The sequence below is a fragment of the Palaemon carinicauda genome, chromosome 26 (genome assembly GCF_036898095.1).
Source record: "Palaemon carinicauda isolate YSFRI2023 chromosome 26, ASM3689809v2, whole genome shotgun sequence".
In the NCBI taxonomy this organism is placed as follows: Eukaryota; Metazoa; Arthropoda; class Malacostraca; order Decapoda; family Palaemonidae; genus Palaemon; species Palaemon carinicauda.
The window spans coordinates 60,191,005-60,209,624 of NC_090750.1; the positions used below are offsets into that span (position 1 = coordinate 60,191,005).

Genomic DNA, 18,620 nt, shown 5'->3' on the forward strand with positions numbered 1-18,620 from the left:
CTTGGCGTACATCTCCAAGCAAGGAGGCACTCACTCCCACACACTGTTCGTCATCGCAAGGGACCTCCTCATCTGGTCAAAAAATCGAGGCATCTCCCTGTTGACAAGATTCATCCAGGGGGACTTGAACGTCTTGGCGGACTGTCTCAGTCGGAGAGGTCAGGTGATCCCCACAGAATGGACCCTCCACAAGGACGTGTGCAAGAGTCTTTGGGTGACTTGGGGTCAACCCACCATAGACCTCTTTGCCACCTCGTTGACCAAAAGGCTCCCGACCTATTGCTCTCCAGTCCCAGATCCAGAGGCGGCCCACATAGATGCGTTTCTACTGGACTGGTCTTACCTGGACGCGTACGCATTCCCGCCGTTCAAGATCATCAACAAGGTACTGCAGAAGTTCGCCTCTCACGAAGGGACAAGGTTGACATTGGTTGCTCCCCTCTGGCCCGCGTGAGAGTGGTTCACAGAGGTACTTCAATGGCTGGTAGACGTTCCAAGGAGTCTTCCTTTAAGGATGGATCTCTTACGGCAGCCCCACGTAAGGAGTCTTCATCAAAGCCTCCCCGCGCTTCGTCTGACTGCCTTCAGACTATCGAAAGACTCCCAAGAGCTCGAGGTTTTTCGAAGGAGGCAGCCAGAGCGATTGCAAGAGCTAGGAGAGCTTCTACCATCAAGGTCTACCAGTCGAAGTGGGAAGTCTTTAGAGACTGGTGCAAGTCATCATCCATTTCCTCTTCCAGTACCTCTGTAGCCCAAATTGCAGATTTTCTCCTACATCTGAGAAATGTTCGCTCCCTCTCGGCTCCCACTATTAAAGGCTACAGGAGCATGTTGGCTTCTGTGTTCAGACATAGAGGCTTAGATCTGTCCAATAATAAAGATCTCCAAGATCTCCTTAAGTCCTTCGAGACCTCTAAGGAGCGTCGTATGGCAACTCCTGGATGGAACTTAGACGTGGTCCTAAGGTTCCTAATGTCCGACAGGTTTGAGCCATTACATTCAGCCTCCCTGAAGGATCTCACTCTCAAGACGCTTTTCTTAGTGTGCTTGGCTTCGGCTAAAAGGGTCAGTGAGATCCATGCCTTCAGTAAAAACATCGGCTTTTCTACAGATAAAGCCACATGTTCGCTTCAGCTTGGTTTCTTGGCCAAAAATGAACTGCCTTCTCGTCCTTGGCCTAAGTCGTTTGATATACCTTGCCTTTCAGAGAACGTAGGCAACGAGCTTGAAAGAGTACTGTGCCCAGTTAGAGCTCTTAAGTTTTATTTAGCTCGTACCAAATCCTTACGAGGTGGATCTGAGGCCTTGTGGTGCTCAGTTAAGAAGCCCTCATTGCCTATGTCTAAAAATGCGTTATCGTATTTTATTAGATTTTTAATCCGAGAGGCTCATTCTCACTTGAGTGAAAAAGATCGTTGCTTGCTTAAGGTCAAGACGCACGAAGTAAGAGCGATAGCAACTTCCGTGGCCTTTAATCAAAACAGATCTCTACGAAGTATTATGGACGCGACCTTTTGGAGGAGCAAGTCGGTGTTCGCTTCATTTTACTTAAAAGACGTCCAGACTCTTTATGAGGATTGCTACACACTGGGTCCATTCGTTGCAGCGAGTGCAGTAGTGGGTGAGGGTTCTACCACTACATTCCCTTAATTCCAATATCCTTTTAATCTTCTCTTGAAATGTTCTTAATCTTGTTTTGGGTTGAACGGAAGGCTAAGAAGCCTTTCGCTTCCTTTTTGATTTGGCGGGTGGTCAAATGTCGTTTCTTGAGAGCGCCCAGATTAAGGGTTTTGATGAGGTCCTGTTTTATGGGTTGTCGCCCTGGATATAACAGCTCCTGGGAGTCTTTCAGCATCCTGAGAGGATGGCTGGGCTTCGTGAGGATCGTGAGGACAGCGGACTAACAAGGCAGAGTAATCGTCAGAGTCAGCTTCCTTACCAGGTACCTATATTTATTTGGGTTTTGTTATGATATAACTGTCAAAAACTCTAAGCATATACGCCTTTATTGTATTAATACTGGTCTCTACCCACCACCATGGGTGTGAATCAGCTATTATATATTCACCGGCTAAGTTTAATATTTAAAAATGATATTTTGATTATAAAATAAATTTTTGAATATACTTACCCGGTGAATATATAAATTAAAGGCCCTCCCTTCCTCCCCGATAGAGACCCAGCGGAATGAGAAGAACTGGAGCTGTTTACATGTATATGCGGTATCTGGCCGATAGTCGGCGCTGGTGGGCACACCCGCAACCTTCATGGCGATCGCTCGCGAGTTTTTGTGTTTCTGTCGAGCCGTCCGAGACGTCAGCTATTATATATTCACCGGGTAAGTATATTCAAAAATTTATTTTATAATCAAAATATCATATTTTTTAAATTGCTCTAACAGCCTTAATTTCCGTCATAGAGAGGTCAGGTTGGTCTCATTCTCTTGGAAAATGCCTGAAGTTTCTCAAAGAATTATCAAAAATATGCAAAAAAAATGTAAATAGCAGTTTGTTCCGTAACCGAAATACAAACCACGCTATTTACATTGGGTTTACCTTTCGGCGTAGCTGAAATGACGAGCCAATAGTTTTTAATGAGGGTTAACTACCCCCGCGCTAGTTAGCGGGGGTAGGGGAAGGGATAGCTTGCTACCCCTCCCCCCCACACACCGGTGATTTGCTTCACTTCACTTTTGGCTGCGGTGATGAACAGACGTGTCTGTCCATCGTCTTCGTTGACAGCCTTAATCTTTTTCTGCTTTTTCTTTCAGTTTGTGTGTGTGTGTGTTTAGATGTTGACCACCTTTATTGTTCACTATGCGCAAGTGCCCTGGAATTGCCAGCCGCCCTTGTGGTACTTTTATGTCGGCGGTGGACACGGATCCTCACACCCTTTGCCCGCAGTGTCGAGGCCGACGGTGTGATAAAGAGAATACGTGTAGTGAGTGCAGGGAGTGGTCTGCTTCCCAGTGGGAGAGGTTTGGCCGCCGGCGTAAGAAGAAGTCCAAGAGAGACCGTTCTCCTTCCGGGGTTGCCTTAAAGGAGGAAGTTTCTCGGGACTCTTCTTTCGCCGCCCAAACCTCCTCCGAAGCTCCCCCTCGTTCGGCTCCTAAGGAGAGTCTGCCGAGTGGGAGCGCAGGCCCTAGTTCTGTTTCCCGATCTTAGATTGGGAGAGAGGGCGTCGCCTCCCATTGCGGGGCGGTTCCTCCTCCTACTCCGGGGGAGGTTATTGTTGATGAATCTTTGTCTAACGATGATCTTTTTCAGATTTGGGCTTCCCTGGGGCTTAAGGGCCTGCCCTCCAGGGTAGCCCTGATTGACCTTGTCCAGTTAGGGGCCGCTGTTAAGCAGTCGCCGGTGATAGCAGAGGTAGACCCTCTGTCTATTGTTGACGTCGTGGTGACAGAGGCTTCCGACGGGGCGGGTCAATCCTCTGCAGGTGCAGTGGTGGATGTTGGTGCTGTCGGCTCTCCTCCCCCTTCCGTACATCCTTCGAAGGGGGAAGGGAGTCCCGTGGGCTCTTCTGCTGCCCAGCCTCCCTCTAAGGGGAGTGCTATGACTGAGACTCCCCTTCGGAGGACTGATGGTCCTGACGATCTTCCTCGTGGCCGCCTTCGCCGTAAGGCTCACAGTCCGCTGCGTCGCAAGGGCCTCCCGTCTCCTTATAAGGGTGCTAAGAGGCGCCTTTTTTGGATCTTCACCTTCTTCCTCCGAAGGGGACTCTCCTCGCCGTAAACAGCCTGCAGCTCCAGCTTCCTTAGACCTCTCTAAGGATCGGTCTCCTACGCCTTCCAGACCTTCAACTTCTGGGGCAGATGTTCAGCAGCCTGACCTCGTCACCCGACGGGCAACGGTCCCTTCGGGGCAAAGGGATTCTTCCATTGCGCGTCAGGGTTCCCCTGCGCTCCCTTCTGCAGTGTTAGCGCACAGGCGCTCTCCTGCAGTGTTAGCGCGCAGGCTTTCTCCTGCAGTGTTAGCGCTCTCCTGATGATCGCCCCTCTTCTCGCCAGCGCTCTCCTGGGGACATCCTTCAACCTGTTGTTCCTGTTGAGCGCCCAGCGCGCCAGCGTTCCCCTGCTCGCCCTTCTGCAGTGTTAGCGCACAGGCGCTCTCCTGTTCGTCAGCGCTCTTCTGAGGACCATCGCCCCACTGCTCGCCAGTGCTCCCCTGTGGTCTCTGAATATCCTGCAGTTCCGGTTGTGCGCCCCGCGCGCCATCAGTTTCCTGAGCGCCCTCGCGATCCTCAGCTTGTTCCTGCACAACATCGCTCGCGTTCTCCAGCGCGTTTCCAAAACGCACGTACGCCCTCGCGCCCACGCGCCGCCTGTTCGTGAACGTTCGCCTCTGCGCCCCGCACCGACTGTTCCCTCACAGGATTCCACGCGTCGCCCTCTTGCTCGCCAGCGATCACCATCTCGCCAGCGATCAAAGACGCTTCAACATTCGCCTGCTCGTCAGCGTTCTCCTGCGCGTCAGCGATCACCTGAACATCGGCGATCTCCAGACCGCCCGCGTGACCTCTCGCCTGCGCGCAAGCATTCTCCAACACGCCGTCGCCCAGAAGATCTGGAAGGACATGGGTCGCCTTCTGTTAGCTCGCCCTCACGCGGTCGTTCGCCTACGCGATCTACGCGCTATCGCTCGCCTACGCGATCTACGCGCCATCGCTCGCCTACGTGCCAGCGTTCACCAGCGCACCACCGATCGCCTACGTGCCAGCGTTCACCAGCGCACCACCGATCGCCTGCTCGCAATCGCTCTCCCACGCGCTACAGGTCTCCTGAACAACGTCGTCAGCGGTCATCGGAGCGTTTTCGCTCTCCTGCGCGTCAACACGCTCTCTCGCCAACGCGTTCGTTCACCGGCTCGCCCACGCGCTTGTTCGCCTTTACACCCTCGCGCTCACTCGCCTGCGCGACCGCTCGCCTGCTCGCGACCACCGTTCGCGCCGGATTTCGCAGCCCGTGACAGCAGCAGGAACGCGCGCCGCCAGACCGCGCTCAGGATCGCCTCCACCAAAGCGCAGGACTCTTGTGCAGGATAGGGAAGACACTTCAGAGAGGTCAGTGCGACTTTCTTCCCCTTTTCCTTTTCAGGCAGGTCCAGTGGTATCCACTCCGAGGGATCGCCCGATCCCCTTCCTTCCAGCGGGGATTTCGGACTCTGTGTCCGTGGAGCGACAGACTTGGTTTGGTCCTCTGATGCGGGCGTTAGTGAACGCTATGAAGCCAGCACTCGCCGATCAAGGTCACAAGCCAACGACTGCCTCACCTCCGCTGAAGAGAAGGAGAGGAGTGGACTTCATGGTGACTTCCCCCAGGGAGAACTTGGTTCCTAAGAGGTCTGTCGGGAAGGCCCCATCCCCTTCGCAGGCGTTTTCTCCTTCTCCCGTGGACGAGGCTTTTCCATCCTCGGGTGAGTCCAGTGAGGTGATAGTCTCCCCCTCGGCACCAAGGGGGGAGCCTTCTCCTCATGGAGGAGAATCGTCTCGCGCGGAAGGTGCTCTCCGAACCTCTTTGTTGGGATCCTGTATCCCTCCCAGGAGGGAACCCAAGGACTCCAAGACCATCCCGAAATCATTTCAAGGATTCGCCAGGAACCCGCTGCTCCCCGGAAGAACGTCCACGCTTCGCCCCAGGAAGAGATTCCGGGGACGGGAGACTTAGCTGCCAGCCCGCAAGGAGGAGACCAGCAGGAATCTGAACATGCCTTCTGGCAGGTCCTGAGCCTTATGAGGCAACTCAACGGGTTCATGGACCCCGTGATCGGGGCGATCACGGGGTACATGAACCGGTCCTGGACCAGGTGTTCGATGTTCAGAAGGCCCCTAAGACCAGTGCAGCTCTGCCCTGGTCTCGGGGATTGAAGAGGGCCAGAGCCAGGGCCAATGCCCAACTCGCAATTCTTGCCTCCTCCAGTCGTTCCTCTGTCGGGAACAAACTCATCCCTCCTCCTCGTCTCCAGCAGAGGAGGTCTAGTCTCGCTCTTCCTCTCCATCACTCCGTAGAAGAGCTGGCTAAGGGAGTTCCTTTCGAGAAGCTCTCCGCCCGGCAGGTGTCGTTCTCGGCGTCGGAGATCCTGAGCCATGAGAAGGTCGCGAAGTGCGCCATGCAGGCCACTTCGTGGCTGGATATATGGCTAGGAACTCTGGGCATCCTATTGCGCTCTGAGGACTTGTCTAAGGAGACCAATAGGAAGGCCCTGGAGACCTTACTCTTGGGCACCCGCTCTATCGAGTTCCTGGCGCACCAGGTCACCACCCTGTGGGCCAACTCGGTATTGAAGCGGCGCAATGCGGTGACCGAAAGGTTCCACCCGAAGGTCCCCGCCGTGGATGTCTGTAGGCTCAGACATGCTTCCCTCCTTGGGGAGAATCTGTTGGAGCCACAGGATATGGAGCGAACGGCTGAGAGGTGGAGGAAATCTACCCAGGACTCCCTCCTCCATAGGGCCCTTACAGCTCGGCCCTATAAGCCTCCAGCTCCGCAGCAACAGCAGCAGCAGCCTCGTAAGGCACCGAAGCAGGCACCGGCAGCTAAGAAAGTGGTGTCTAAGCCCCAGCCCTTTCCAGCCAAGGTCAAGAGGGGCGGTAAATCCTCCAGGTGAGGCAAGACTCCTAGAGGGAGCGGCCGCGGCTGCAAACACTAGGAGTGGCAATCCCACCGCGTGTCCACCTGTGGGGGGATGCCTTCGACGTTGCGTGCACAGGTGGCAGCAACACGGGGCCGGTGCTTGGACGGTTTCGGTGATCGGCCAAGGCTATCGCGTCCCGTTCATAACATCTCAACCTCCCCTGACAGCGAATCCAGTGTCGTTGAGCTCCTATGCCATGGGATCGGTAAAGTGGCTAGCCCTTCGGGCAGAAGTCGAGACCATGCTCAAGAAGGATGCTCTCCAGGAGGTCGTGGACGGCTCCCCAGGCTTCTTCAGTCGACTCTCTCTTGTAAAGAAGGCGTCTGGAGGCTGGAGACCTGTCATCGACCTCTCGGCTCTGAACGGGTTTGTCAAGCAAACTCGGTTCAGCATGGAGACAGCGGACACAGACTTGCGGTGAGACCTCTAGACTTCATGTGCACACTGGATCTAAAGGACGCGTACTTCCAGATCCCAATCCATCCGTCTTCCAGGAAGTACTTGAGATTCTGCCTAGACGACAAGATCTACCAGTTCAAGGTGCTGTGTTTCGGTCTCTCCACAGCACCTCATGTGTTCACCAGAGTGTTCACCCTGATTTCATCTTGGGCGCACAGGAACGGCATCCGTCTCCTTCGTTATTTGGACGTCTGGCTGATCCTAGCAGACTCGGAGTCGACCCTTCTTCGGCACCGAGACAGCCTTCTAGGTCTTTGCCAGGATCTGGGGATCGTGGTAAACCTCGAGAAGTCCTCTCTGCAGCCGTCCCAACGACTGGTTTATCTAGGCATGCTGATAGACACCAATCTCCACAAAGCCTTTCCATCAGACGACAGGATAGCAAGGCTAAGGAGGGTGGCGGAACCCTTCCTCCTCAGGCGAGAAGAGCTTCCCGCCCAATCGTAGTTGCGTCTCTTAGTCACCTGTCCTCCCTGGCTCGTCTGGTTCCAAACGGCCGCCTCAGGATGAGATCCCTGCAGTGGCGGCTCAAGTCCCGGTGGAATCAAGGATCCGATTCCCCGGACGTTCAGGTCCCGATAGGATCTTTGGAACGGACGGACCTGCGGTGGTGGCTGGTCGACGAGAACCTGCGAAAGGGAGTGAGTCTTCTCGTCCTCACCCCGGAATTGACACTGTTTTCGGACGCGTCAAAAGAAGGGTGGGGGGGCGCACGTTCTGAACCAGGGGACTTCAGGCCTTTGGTCAGAATCAGAAAAGTGCCTGCACATCAACCTGCTAGAGTTGAAGGCCGTCTTTCTGGCTCTTCAACAGTTCCAACGGACCCTGGCGGGTCACTCCGTGGTGGTGATGAGCGACAACACCACGGTAGTGGCTTATATCAACAAGCAGGGAGGCACTTTTTCGCAGCAGCTATCCCATCTTCCAGTAGAGATTCTGAGGTGGACCGAAGTCCACTTGATAACACTATCAGCTCGCTTCATTCCTGGCAAGAGGAATGTGCTCGCCGACAGTCTGAGCAGGGCCTCGCAGATAGTGAGTAGCGAGTGGTCTTTGGATCCTCAGATAGCCAACAAAGTCTTGACTTTGTGGGGTTCCCCGACCGTGGACCTGTTCGCGACAGCGTTGAATTTTAAGCTGCCTCTGTACTGCTCCCCAGTCCCGGACCCCAAGGCTCTCTGGCAAGATGCTTTCCAGCAACGGTGGGACAACATCGACGTGTACGCCTTCCCACCGTTCTGTCTGATGAGAAGGGTGCTCAACAGGACCAGACTATCGGTCAACTGTTCGATGACTCTGGTAGCTCCGCTATGGCATCACGCGGAATGGTTCCTGGACCTTCTGCAGGTCCTGACGGAGCTCCCGAGAGAACTTCCTCCACGACACGAGCTTCTCAGACAACCCCACTCCAACATCCCTCACAAGGCCGTGGCCTCGCTTCGGCTTCACGCCTGGAGACTGTCCAGCGTCTCCTCACGGAGAGAGGCTTTTCGCAACAGGTTGCGGAGAGAATGTCTTGGCACCTGCGAAAGTCCTCTGAGGGAGTCTACCAGGCGAAGTGGAGAGTCTTTTGTGGTTGGTGTCGTGGGAGGGGTATCTCTCCACTCGATGCCACTATTCCAGCAATAGCAGAGTTCCTCGTATATATGCGGGAGGAAATGCGCCTTTCTGTCTCGGCAGTGAAAGGCTATCGCTCAGCCTTAAGCTTGGCTTTCAGGCTGAAAGGCGTGGACATTTCTTCCTCGCTAGAACTCTCTCTACTCATATGTAGCTATGAGCTTACCTGCCCCCAGTCGGAAGTGAGACCTCCTCCTTGGAACGTGGTTCGGGTCCTCAGGGCTCTTAAGAGACCTCCCTTCGAACCATTACGCCAGGCCTCCGATCGCCACCTGTCTTGGAAGACGGCTTTCCTGCTCGCTTTGGCTTCGGCCAAGCGGGTTAGTGAACTTCATGGTCTCTCGTACGACATCGCCCATTCAAGGGGATGGGGGGAGGTAATGTTCAGGTTCGTCCCTGAGTTTGTTGCCAAGACTCAGAATCCTGGGGTGCCGGATCCTCGGTTCGACTCTTTCAGGATCGCGAGTCTCCGTTCTGTAACAAGCGACCCAGACCAGCTGCTACTATGTCCAGTGAGGTGTCTGAAGTACTACTTGAAGAGAACAGCTGCAGTCCATCCTCAAGTGCGAGCATTGTTTGTAAGCACAGGCAGGACGAAGAGGAGGGTCACCAGGAACACCATCTCGGCTTGGATTCGAAGGGTTATCCACCACTCCTTGATTCCAGACCCTCCTCCGTCATGTCGCCCTCGGGCACATGATGTCAGGGATGTTGCTATGTCCCTGGCCTTCGAGAGAAACTTCTCTGTGACACAGGTGCTTCAAGCTGGGGTCTGGAAGCGTCAGACGACCTACACAGCCCACTACCTGCAGGACGTGACCCACAGGAGCCTCGATACGTTTTCTATCGGCCCTGTGGTGGCTGCACAACAGCTGGTCTAACCTCAGGCTCCTTTTGGACAAGTAGCAGGAGGTTGAGGGCTTTGTTAACCGGTTTTAGTCTGCGTGAATGAAAGAGTATGTCTGACCCTTACTTCTTTCTTCATTCTCCCCTCTCTTGGGGAAGCAGCATCCTGGTCTTCGCATAGCTGACCTCGACCTCTGCAGGTAACCCATGCTTCCTTGTGCTCCTAGTATTAAGCTTAATACTGTCGCGTCCCCCATACCCTGACGAGGTGGTATTGGGAACGTCCTTTCCTAGATTCCTATCTAAAGGTCTCAAGGTCAACTTCATAGGACGAGTCACACTTTCCTCCACACACAACTTATGTAGGCCACTCGTTCCTAGCGAAGCAAGGAACTTGTGAGTTACAGGGGCTCCTTCTCTCAAGTGCTACTCACTGAGAGGCGGAGTCCCTGGGCAAAGCCGAAGTCAGTAAGGCTGGGGACTTTCCACCCTTCCTAAGGGGTAAGTCACCCAATGTAAATAGCGTGGTTTGTATTTCGGTTACAGAACAAATGACAAATTCGGAGATAATTTGTATTTTTCCTAACCATACAAACCTTAGCTATTTACACATATTTGCCCGCCAGCCCTGGCCCCCAAGTCAAGTCCTACCTCTAAGTGAAGTGAAGCAAATCACCGGTGTGTGGGGGGGGAGGGGTAGCAAGCTATCCCTTCCCCTACCCCCGCTAACTAGCGCGGGGGTAGTTAACCCTCGTTAAAAACTATTGGCTCGTCATATCAGCTACGCCGAAAGGTAAACCCAATGTAAATACCTAAGGTTTGTATGGTTAGGAAAAATACAAATTATCTCCGAATTTGTCATTTTTTGCAAGGACGTACCGGTACGTCCATGGGGGTAAAGGGATGAGTTTTGTGAAACGTACCAGTACGTCCTTTGGGGGTAAAAGGGTTAACAAAATATAACAAAATTTGACTGACAAACGGCTTTTTGGAATCTATTAAGTAGGCTAAAAAGTATTGCCAGGTCTTTGCTCACACAGCGTCAATAACGCTTACAGTGCTTCCAGAAGGCTAAAATCACTGTCTGGTCTTTGCTCAGGTAGCATATATAATGTTTAAAATGTTTCCAGAAGGCTAAATTACTGACAGTTTTTTGTATTATTATTATTAAAACAAAGTTATTATTAATATTACAATTATTATTACTATTATGAAAATTATTAAGACTTTCTGTATGTGGAATGCATTCAAATAACTTAGTTTTCGCATATTTTTCCAGGCATTGGCAAGCACTGTTAAGACTGACACATCTGGCCCCCATTATAAATATCACGATGATCCGTATCTGACTCCAGCTTCAAATATAGACAAGAGGTCGTACTCACTGTCGAAAGAGTCGGGAAGAAAAGCTGCCAAATGGGTACTGAACACTCACGGCGATCTTTTCCAGCATCAACCAGAGGATCCTGTCATTGAGGTTAGTGACATGAACTTTATATTGTACTTAACAATTATCTCTGTTCAAATGAACACCTCTTTATTTTATTCTCATTACATAAAGATGTTTTGAAATTTTAATATTGTGAAATTTATTAAATAGAATTGGAATTATTTGTAACATTTCATTCCAGCTGTATAAGTATTTTCATATTCTTTTCTTATTACATTACTTTTAACACTAAAGAAATGGTTTTGTTATTAAGATTTTGTATATGGGAGTTATAAATGAGAGATAATACAATAGGCAATATGAGATTTCTGTTAATGAACATGATGAAAAAGTCAAATTACAGATGAACATTGAAGTGTAAAGGAGTGGATGCAAAGTCCAGAAAGCAATTGTATAAATTGTAGCCATGGTCCTTAGAAATTTGCCAAAGAACCTTTAGTATATTGTATTGGTCCCTTGGTTGGGAGTTTTCAAAATGAAATTAGAGGTTTCAGAGTACTTTTGACTAAATGAAAAACAAATAATGTCATGTAAGGATACTTTGAACTTTAATAAGTGAAATTGAGAAGAATTTAGATTAAAATTTCCTTTGATTTGCAGGAATTTTACCCAAAAATAACGTACAACGAAGAAAGCAATGTTAGTGAGGCCACCCTTGAAGATTTGATCCAGAAGTGCTTTGTGAGTGACGCTATTCAAGTATATCAAATATGCGAGTCCAAGGGAGTTGGTAGGTTCACAAATCGTGTTGGTATATTCTAGAATCCTATTAGGGTTAAGCTAATTTTTTATATGGAAAAATAATTACCGATAAATTACCCTTACTCTTAACACTTTAGTAGTTTCATGTAGTCTGAAATTTTATTTTCCTATCACTCGCCCCAGTTTTAATACCGACACCCTTTAGGGGTGAGCGAGCTGGATATATTCCTAGCAATCCATGCAACTTTTTTCTCTGGTATATTTAGCAGTATTTATACCTTTGAAATGGTGCTTTAAGGAGCATTTCACGGAGCGACACAGGTTGAGCCCAGAAATAGATTTTTCCTTCGTCAAAATCCCTTATTTGTTCCGATGTGTATATCAACATTTTGTTCTTTAAACTAGGGATGTCTCTACCAACTCTTTGAACATTTGAACGTTGAATTGTTAAGAGTGTTTGTGTTAACAGGTGGTGTCAACACCTGCCTGTCACATAGCCACTTTCGTGTTTAGCCAGAGCCAGAACAGAAGTGCTGTTGTACTGCTCTCATTACTTGATTTTTTCCCACTTTGTTAGTTATTTGTGCATGCTATCACTTGTAAGCAGAATCGCACTATAAGGTGAGCGTAAAGTGGAGATAATTTTAGTCCATTGAGGATGAAAACCTTCGGAGCCCCACATGCTGTGTACCTATGTAATGATGAGACTGTAAGCTGCCCCCTCCCCCTTTTTGGAGAGCTGTTTTCACTCCTCCTGTCAGGGAGATGGTGAACCTGTATTGTAAATTGTCTTGCTTTGGCGATATTTTCTTTGCTTTGGGAGGGAGCTTTCTGATTTAGACTGAGTGTCGCTTGTACCTGCATGCCTGATGATGAAAATTATTTGATTAGCACACGCAACTGGTACCAACAGTGTCACCTGGGTTTTAAGGTTTAAAGGCTGCTCATGAATGGTAGAGGCAAGGGACAGTGACATTGCCATAGCAAGCAGGACAGTGCTCTAGAGACTGACCATATATACATATGTTCATCGCCCAAGCCCCCTCTCCACCCAAGCTAGGACCAGGGAGGCCAGGCAATGGCTGCTGATGCTCGGCAGGTAGACCAAAAGGCTCCCCCAAACCCCCCATCCTTAGCTCATAAGGATGGGCGGTTGCAGACACTAACGAGTTTGAGCGGGACTTGAACCCCGGTCCAGAGATTGTCAAGCAGGAACGTTTCCAATAGGCCACCACAACCCCATTGTGTAATGATATTTTCCTGTTTCGATATACAGTACGTATTAGTCTTTTGCCAGCCCAGTAATCTTAGAACTTTCTTTGTTTCATTTTAACCATATATAAACTTGGCTGACATTATTATTATTACTAGCTAACCTACTGCCCTGGTTGGAAAAGCAGGATGCTATAAGCCCAAGAGCTCCAACAGGGAAAATTGCCCAGTAAGCTAAGAAGATAAGAAAACAGATCGAACAGGGTGCCTGAGTATACCCTCAAGCAAGAGAACTCTAACCCAAGGCAGTGGAAATGGAAAACCATGGTACATGGGCTATGTCACTACCCAAGACTAAGGAACAGTGGTTTGATTTTGGAGTGTCTTTTTCCTTGAAGAGCTGCTTGTCATAGTCAACGAGTCTCTTCTATCCTTTATATGAAACATGATTATCACTTTAATCTTTTATTTTTGACATTTTATTAGTATTATGAAATCACCCTTGTCAGTCTTTTGAAAATAAAATGGTACATGTAATTGAATGTAAAATATTTCATGTTATTGGTCATTGACTTTACTGAATTCTTGGTCATAACTGAATATTTTAGTATTTCTTTGATGTTTTTCATGTGATGTCCGGAATAATACAGAACTGAGTGAAAAGATCAGACAGGATCTTCTTGAATTCGTGTGTTACTACAATTGCGAAGACACACTAGATAAAGACTGGGTTGAAGAGCGGTGGTATCGTCAAGGTGTAAAGGGGCGTGGGGGCATTAGAAAAACCTGGAAGTAAGTTATAAGTTTGAAATTATTTTTCTCTACATCCTATGAATACTGTATATAAGTGAAAATTTTACTCATTGGGTAAATTAGTTTTATTGTTCTTATTGCAGTGATATATGAATTTGAATAATTTACAGTAACAAACACATTCATTTTTTGTTCTTTATGAAAGATGTATCATTGCAGGATAAGTTTATTCATTTGCCTATACAAATCTTTGGTCCTTTAAGGTAGGTGACGACTTCAGCGTGAGCTGGAATGGTTGTTGACATGTTAACAAGATATGGTAGTTGATTAACAACAGATGGAGTGAGGGGGAAGCTCTTCCCACTCTCCTGTCACAGACAATTCACTTTTGACTTAGGTCACAACCAGTACTGATGTTCTGTTGCTCTGCTCTTTACTGTTGGAGTTTATCCTACTTTGATTTGTTATAAGTTTTTTTTTGTGAGCTTCTGGTGGTTTAAGCTCACGAAAAGGTACATACATACATATACAAAAGGCACTTCCCCCAATTTTGGGGGGTAGCCGACATCAACAAATGAAACAAAACAAAAAAGGGGACCTCTACTCTCTACGTTCCTCCAGCCTAACCAGGGACTCAACCGAGTTCAGCTGGTACTGCTAGGGTGCCACAGCCCAACCTCCCACATTATCCACCACAGATGAAGCTTCATAATGCTGAATTCCCTACTGCTGCTACCTCCGCGGTCATCTAATGCACCGGAGGAAGCAGCAGGAAAGGTAAGACGTGGTAATTGTTTATATTGAATTCTCTCATGTTATGTATCTTTTGTGAAGGGCTGGCAGTATATAGTCTTCCTTCCCCCAGAGTGTCATTCTCACTCTTCCTATTAGAATGATGATTTAGTTCGTTAAGAAGCATGATTCTGCTAAAATCATGGCAGTATACCATCCTCAGAAAGGGGTTAACCGGTTTGGACAAACTTTTGCCTTTACCTGTAGTATCGTAGTATCTGATAGTGAACATCTTTTTGTGCTGATGGGCACACTTTGTGTGGCTAGTGTGGTCTAGTTTGGTGACTTCTGTTTAGAGGAGTCCCAATGCAAGTATCAGTGAGCCTTCATATTGCTTCTCTTGTGATAAAACTGCTGTTTTAGTGGTTTTTGTTCCTGCAAAGAAGCTCTTATAGCTTCCTCCTCTTAAGAGAATACAGTCATTATCGGTCGCCAAAATTACGACTCCTCTGTGGCAGCAAAGAAGTAAAGGGAGTTTTCTCTTTCTTTTCTTTTACCAACCCCTTTCTCCCTCTTATTTTTGTCTGGCATGTTTTCCTTTAGAAGAGAAGAAGTTGAAGAAGCATAGTCATGTGGAAAGGCTTTTTGCTAAAAGTTCCTCAGGACCTATAGCCATCACCCTTATCATTCAGGAGGGAGTGATGGTACTCACTCGTTTATTGGTATCTTCTAGGTTAGTTAAGCAGAGCATGAGTTGGTGTAGCAGTTACTGCTGCTTAAGTGGATGCAGGTGTGCAGGTCTACCTGAACTGAAGACGTGCTTTATGGTCCAGGTGAGAGTGGGACATTGTTCCCACTTCTCGTGATCTTGAAGTGAGGATTGTTTCTTACCCTACAGAACTCACCCACTGACTGGTACCTGTGGGGTGAGTTAGAGATCATGTACTTGGTGTAACAGCCATCACTGTTTCATCAGTTGCAGGTGACCTTAAGTCTAGTAGTGTCCCATTTTGCTAGCTCTTGGGTTGGCCTCAAGAGAAGCACTACGATGGGGCATGTAGAGAAAATGACTCTCCGGCCAGAGCACTTGTCAGCAGATAGTAAACATCCTTGCCTGCTTCTGCTGAAGAAGCTTCTCAGTAACGTTTGAATCCTTCCTCTTATTAGGGGGCTTCATGTTTGAAGGGAGCTTGAGCAGTCTTGTCTACCCTAGTATTTAGGTCCTTATCCTCAGGATACTTACATAACTGGTAAAAGAACTTTCAGGCTTTCTCATCATGTCAAACTTGGTGGGATGGAGGTTCTCTCACCATCATCACACAGACTTTGTTACAAAGACCCAGTACTACTTGGTCTAGAACATCAATACAGGACTTTCATGATCCTATGCCTTTGATGGAAAATGTACCGGAGGTACTTGGTATTGTGTGAGTGCCCGGCAGCGCTACTTGAAGAGATCGTGACATTTCACGCATGATCATTGCAGCCTTACCCATTTGCCCCTGTAGGAACAAGAGGTGTTCAGACACTGTTCATTCTTTATTTGGGATCTAGCTTGCTTGCAGATGTGAATCTTGTCTGTGGAGACTTCTGCCAACTAAAGGAAAAACTCGTAAGCCTGATGTTTACCTGTTTGTGTATTTGAAGCAGAAGGTTGTGTCTGAATATTGCAGACCACCTTTGTCTCTTTATACCTTTTGAACGTTAGCACAGGCCCATGGACACCTTTCCTTGGTTGTGAAGTGGCTGCTCAATAGTTTTGTAAATCTCAGCTCCCTCATGGGTGCACCTGTGTACTATTACAGTTACAGCCAAATTAGGATATGTAATTTTTTCCAAACTTGTGGTAATATCTTCATGAGATGGTTAGCACAAAAAACTTCCTAAAATATTTTAGAAATAAATGAATATAGAGATACTGTATTTGCCATGGAAGTGTTGCTCCCATGAGGATTTTGTTTTTGGGCATGGCAGGAGTGTAAAAAAGTCTGATTGTCTTTTCTTTTTTTATCTGAATTGTGGTTACGACAAAAAATGCTGAAATCTGGTTGATTCCGTTGCTTCATGATTATCTAATTAACTACAATTTTGCAATTCAGCCATTCTTCTAAGACAGCAACTTAGTTCACTGCCCTGTCTTCCATAGTGCAGACTTGATCTCTGCAGGTATTCGTATTTTGAGGTTATTGGACGGTTTTAGAGATGATAGTGGATCTCCTGATCAGGTAAAGAAGTTTCTTCATGTACATAAAGTTCTTCCATAAGTGTGACTCTGTCTTAGTTTTTTGGGAAGACGAATCAAAAGTGATTGATTCCAGATCTTTTACTTCTGCAACTTCTGGTTCTATTTAAGCTAAGGAAGTAGCCAGCCAAAATATGTAACTTTTCTCTTGGTTTGCGACTTTGCGGGTATTATAAGTGAGGTTAGGGGAAGGAGTGGGGTTGCAGGGGGCAAAGCATTCCCCCCCACTAAGTAAGGAAGGAAAACCAGTCCTTATATAGAATTAGGTTAGACAGCTTTCCTTATATTATTCGATAGAGTAATTTTACCCTGGTCTAAGTCGTAAGGGAAACTACTAGCTCTCCTACTTCTTTCTTGTCCTCTTTGGGGGGATGTATCTTTAACCGTTAAATGCTGGTCGGTTGTTTGATGTTGGTAAGGTTATGTGGTGCCGCACCTTTCTTACAGACTACATCAGCCGAGAAGTACACCTTAAACCTCCATCCTTCTGGTAAGGGAGAGGATGGGTCAGTTTCTTACACCAAACATCTCTCTTGCTATACCTGGTTTGATCCTTCCGAAATCAACTCCTTGTTATGGAAATAAATTTGCCTTAATCTTCTGATGGCTTCCTTTTAAGTTAGTACTGGCTGAGGCTCTAACAGCTTCTAAATTCCTATGTGGAGCTATTAGGAGGTTTTCTGAATCAACTTCCTGGCTCCTGTATGGGGCCAGGAAAGATGACATGTTTAGGAAATGAAAAAATCCTTCCAGTTTGGTTCTAGGGGACATCCTCCTACCAGGTAGTGATTACTGTATTCTGTTTTGAAGGATGAAAGGTTTGTTTTTGAAGAAATTTGTAATTTTGCTCGTTATTCAAACCTGAGTGCCGGTACTTTAAGTCACACATCCCGCTTCATCTGCCCCTCTCAATACTTGGCCCATGGTCAAATGTGAATAGTCTCTGATAGGCAGGTGGGTGGGTGGGGCATCTTCTTTGTACCACCTGTCGTAAACCAATTACCTTGTTAATGATTCAACATCTGTTTCAGAATGTAGTGAATTCGTCTATTTTAAAGGACTCGATTCTAGTATTTCTTATGTAATATATGAATTTTAAAAATTTGACTTGTTCATACTCTACCAAGGACATATACTTCCATGTATGGTATTATATGTTGATATTGATATAAGAGTAATGCTGTAATTCATAACAATACTGCATTTCAGAGATAATGGAGTAGCCGAGGAATTGTTCCGATCGATAGAGGATAAAGGTTCCAAAGCTTTCTGTGCTCTTATTCGTGGGATGTCAAGTTACTTTCAGGTAAGTTTAATTCTGTTTGGATGGCCCTCTAATTTTGCTAAAATCTGGTTCTTAATCATTAGAATTTTTTGTCCGAGTCATTTTCTTCAACTGTAGTTTTAAAGCTTGTGACCCTTATTGGAGCTAGGAATTGATAGAGAATAGATTTATGCTTGGCCCGATTAAATTTCAAATTAGGTCAGAGGCTGATTCCTATATGGTATATAATTGATTAGAATTAACTTGAAGAGTATACAGTAGTACATAATAAGTAGTAGGAGATCAGTTGTAAGTATAGTGAATGAAATATTGATGTAAAACCAGAATTAGAATGCTACATTTATGACTATATAATATATGTAAGAAAGATAGATTTTTATGTTTTAATGTTAATTATTGCCCAATTTGCTCTCTATTTTATTGCCTAGTTGCTCATACATGATAAAATACTAATTGTTTATTGAATTATTTTATTCAGCAGATTTTTTTTCATTTTATATTGGGAAAATTCAGTGCGCATTGTATAATTTTTAATCCCAAAAGTTCAACAAAAAGAGGATAGATTTTGTTTTTCTGCATTGGTTAATGATAATTAAGAGTACAGTAGGGTCCCGAATTAAGCGTGTTCGAATTACACGATTCCCCTTTTCCGCGATCGCTATTTTTCAAAAATAAATTTTCTGTATCTGC

At 47.2% G+C, this 18,620-nt stretch overlaps 1 protein-coding gene across 1 annotated transcript in view; it reads left to right on the forward strand.

Annotated features, from left to right (window-relative positions):
* The window catches only part of LOC137619535 (small ribosomal subunit protein mS39), a 99,623-nt gene that overhangs the window by 20,504 nt on the left and 60,499 nt on the right, over positions 1 to 18,620 (forward strand). Inside the window, exons 3-6 of the mRNA XM_068349623.1 lie at positions 10,834 to 11,031; positions 11,605 to 11,734; positions 13,569 to 13,710; positions 17,855 to 17,951. Coding sequence (XP_068205724.1) covers positions 10,834 to 11,031; positions 11,605 to 11,734; positions 13,569 to 13,710; positions 17,855 to 17,951 — 567 coding nt within the window. The remainder of the gene's footprint in view (positions 1 to 10,833; positions 11,032 to 11,604; positions 11,735 to 13,568; positions 13,711 to 17,854; positions 17,952 to 18,620) is intronic.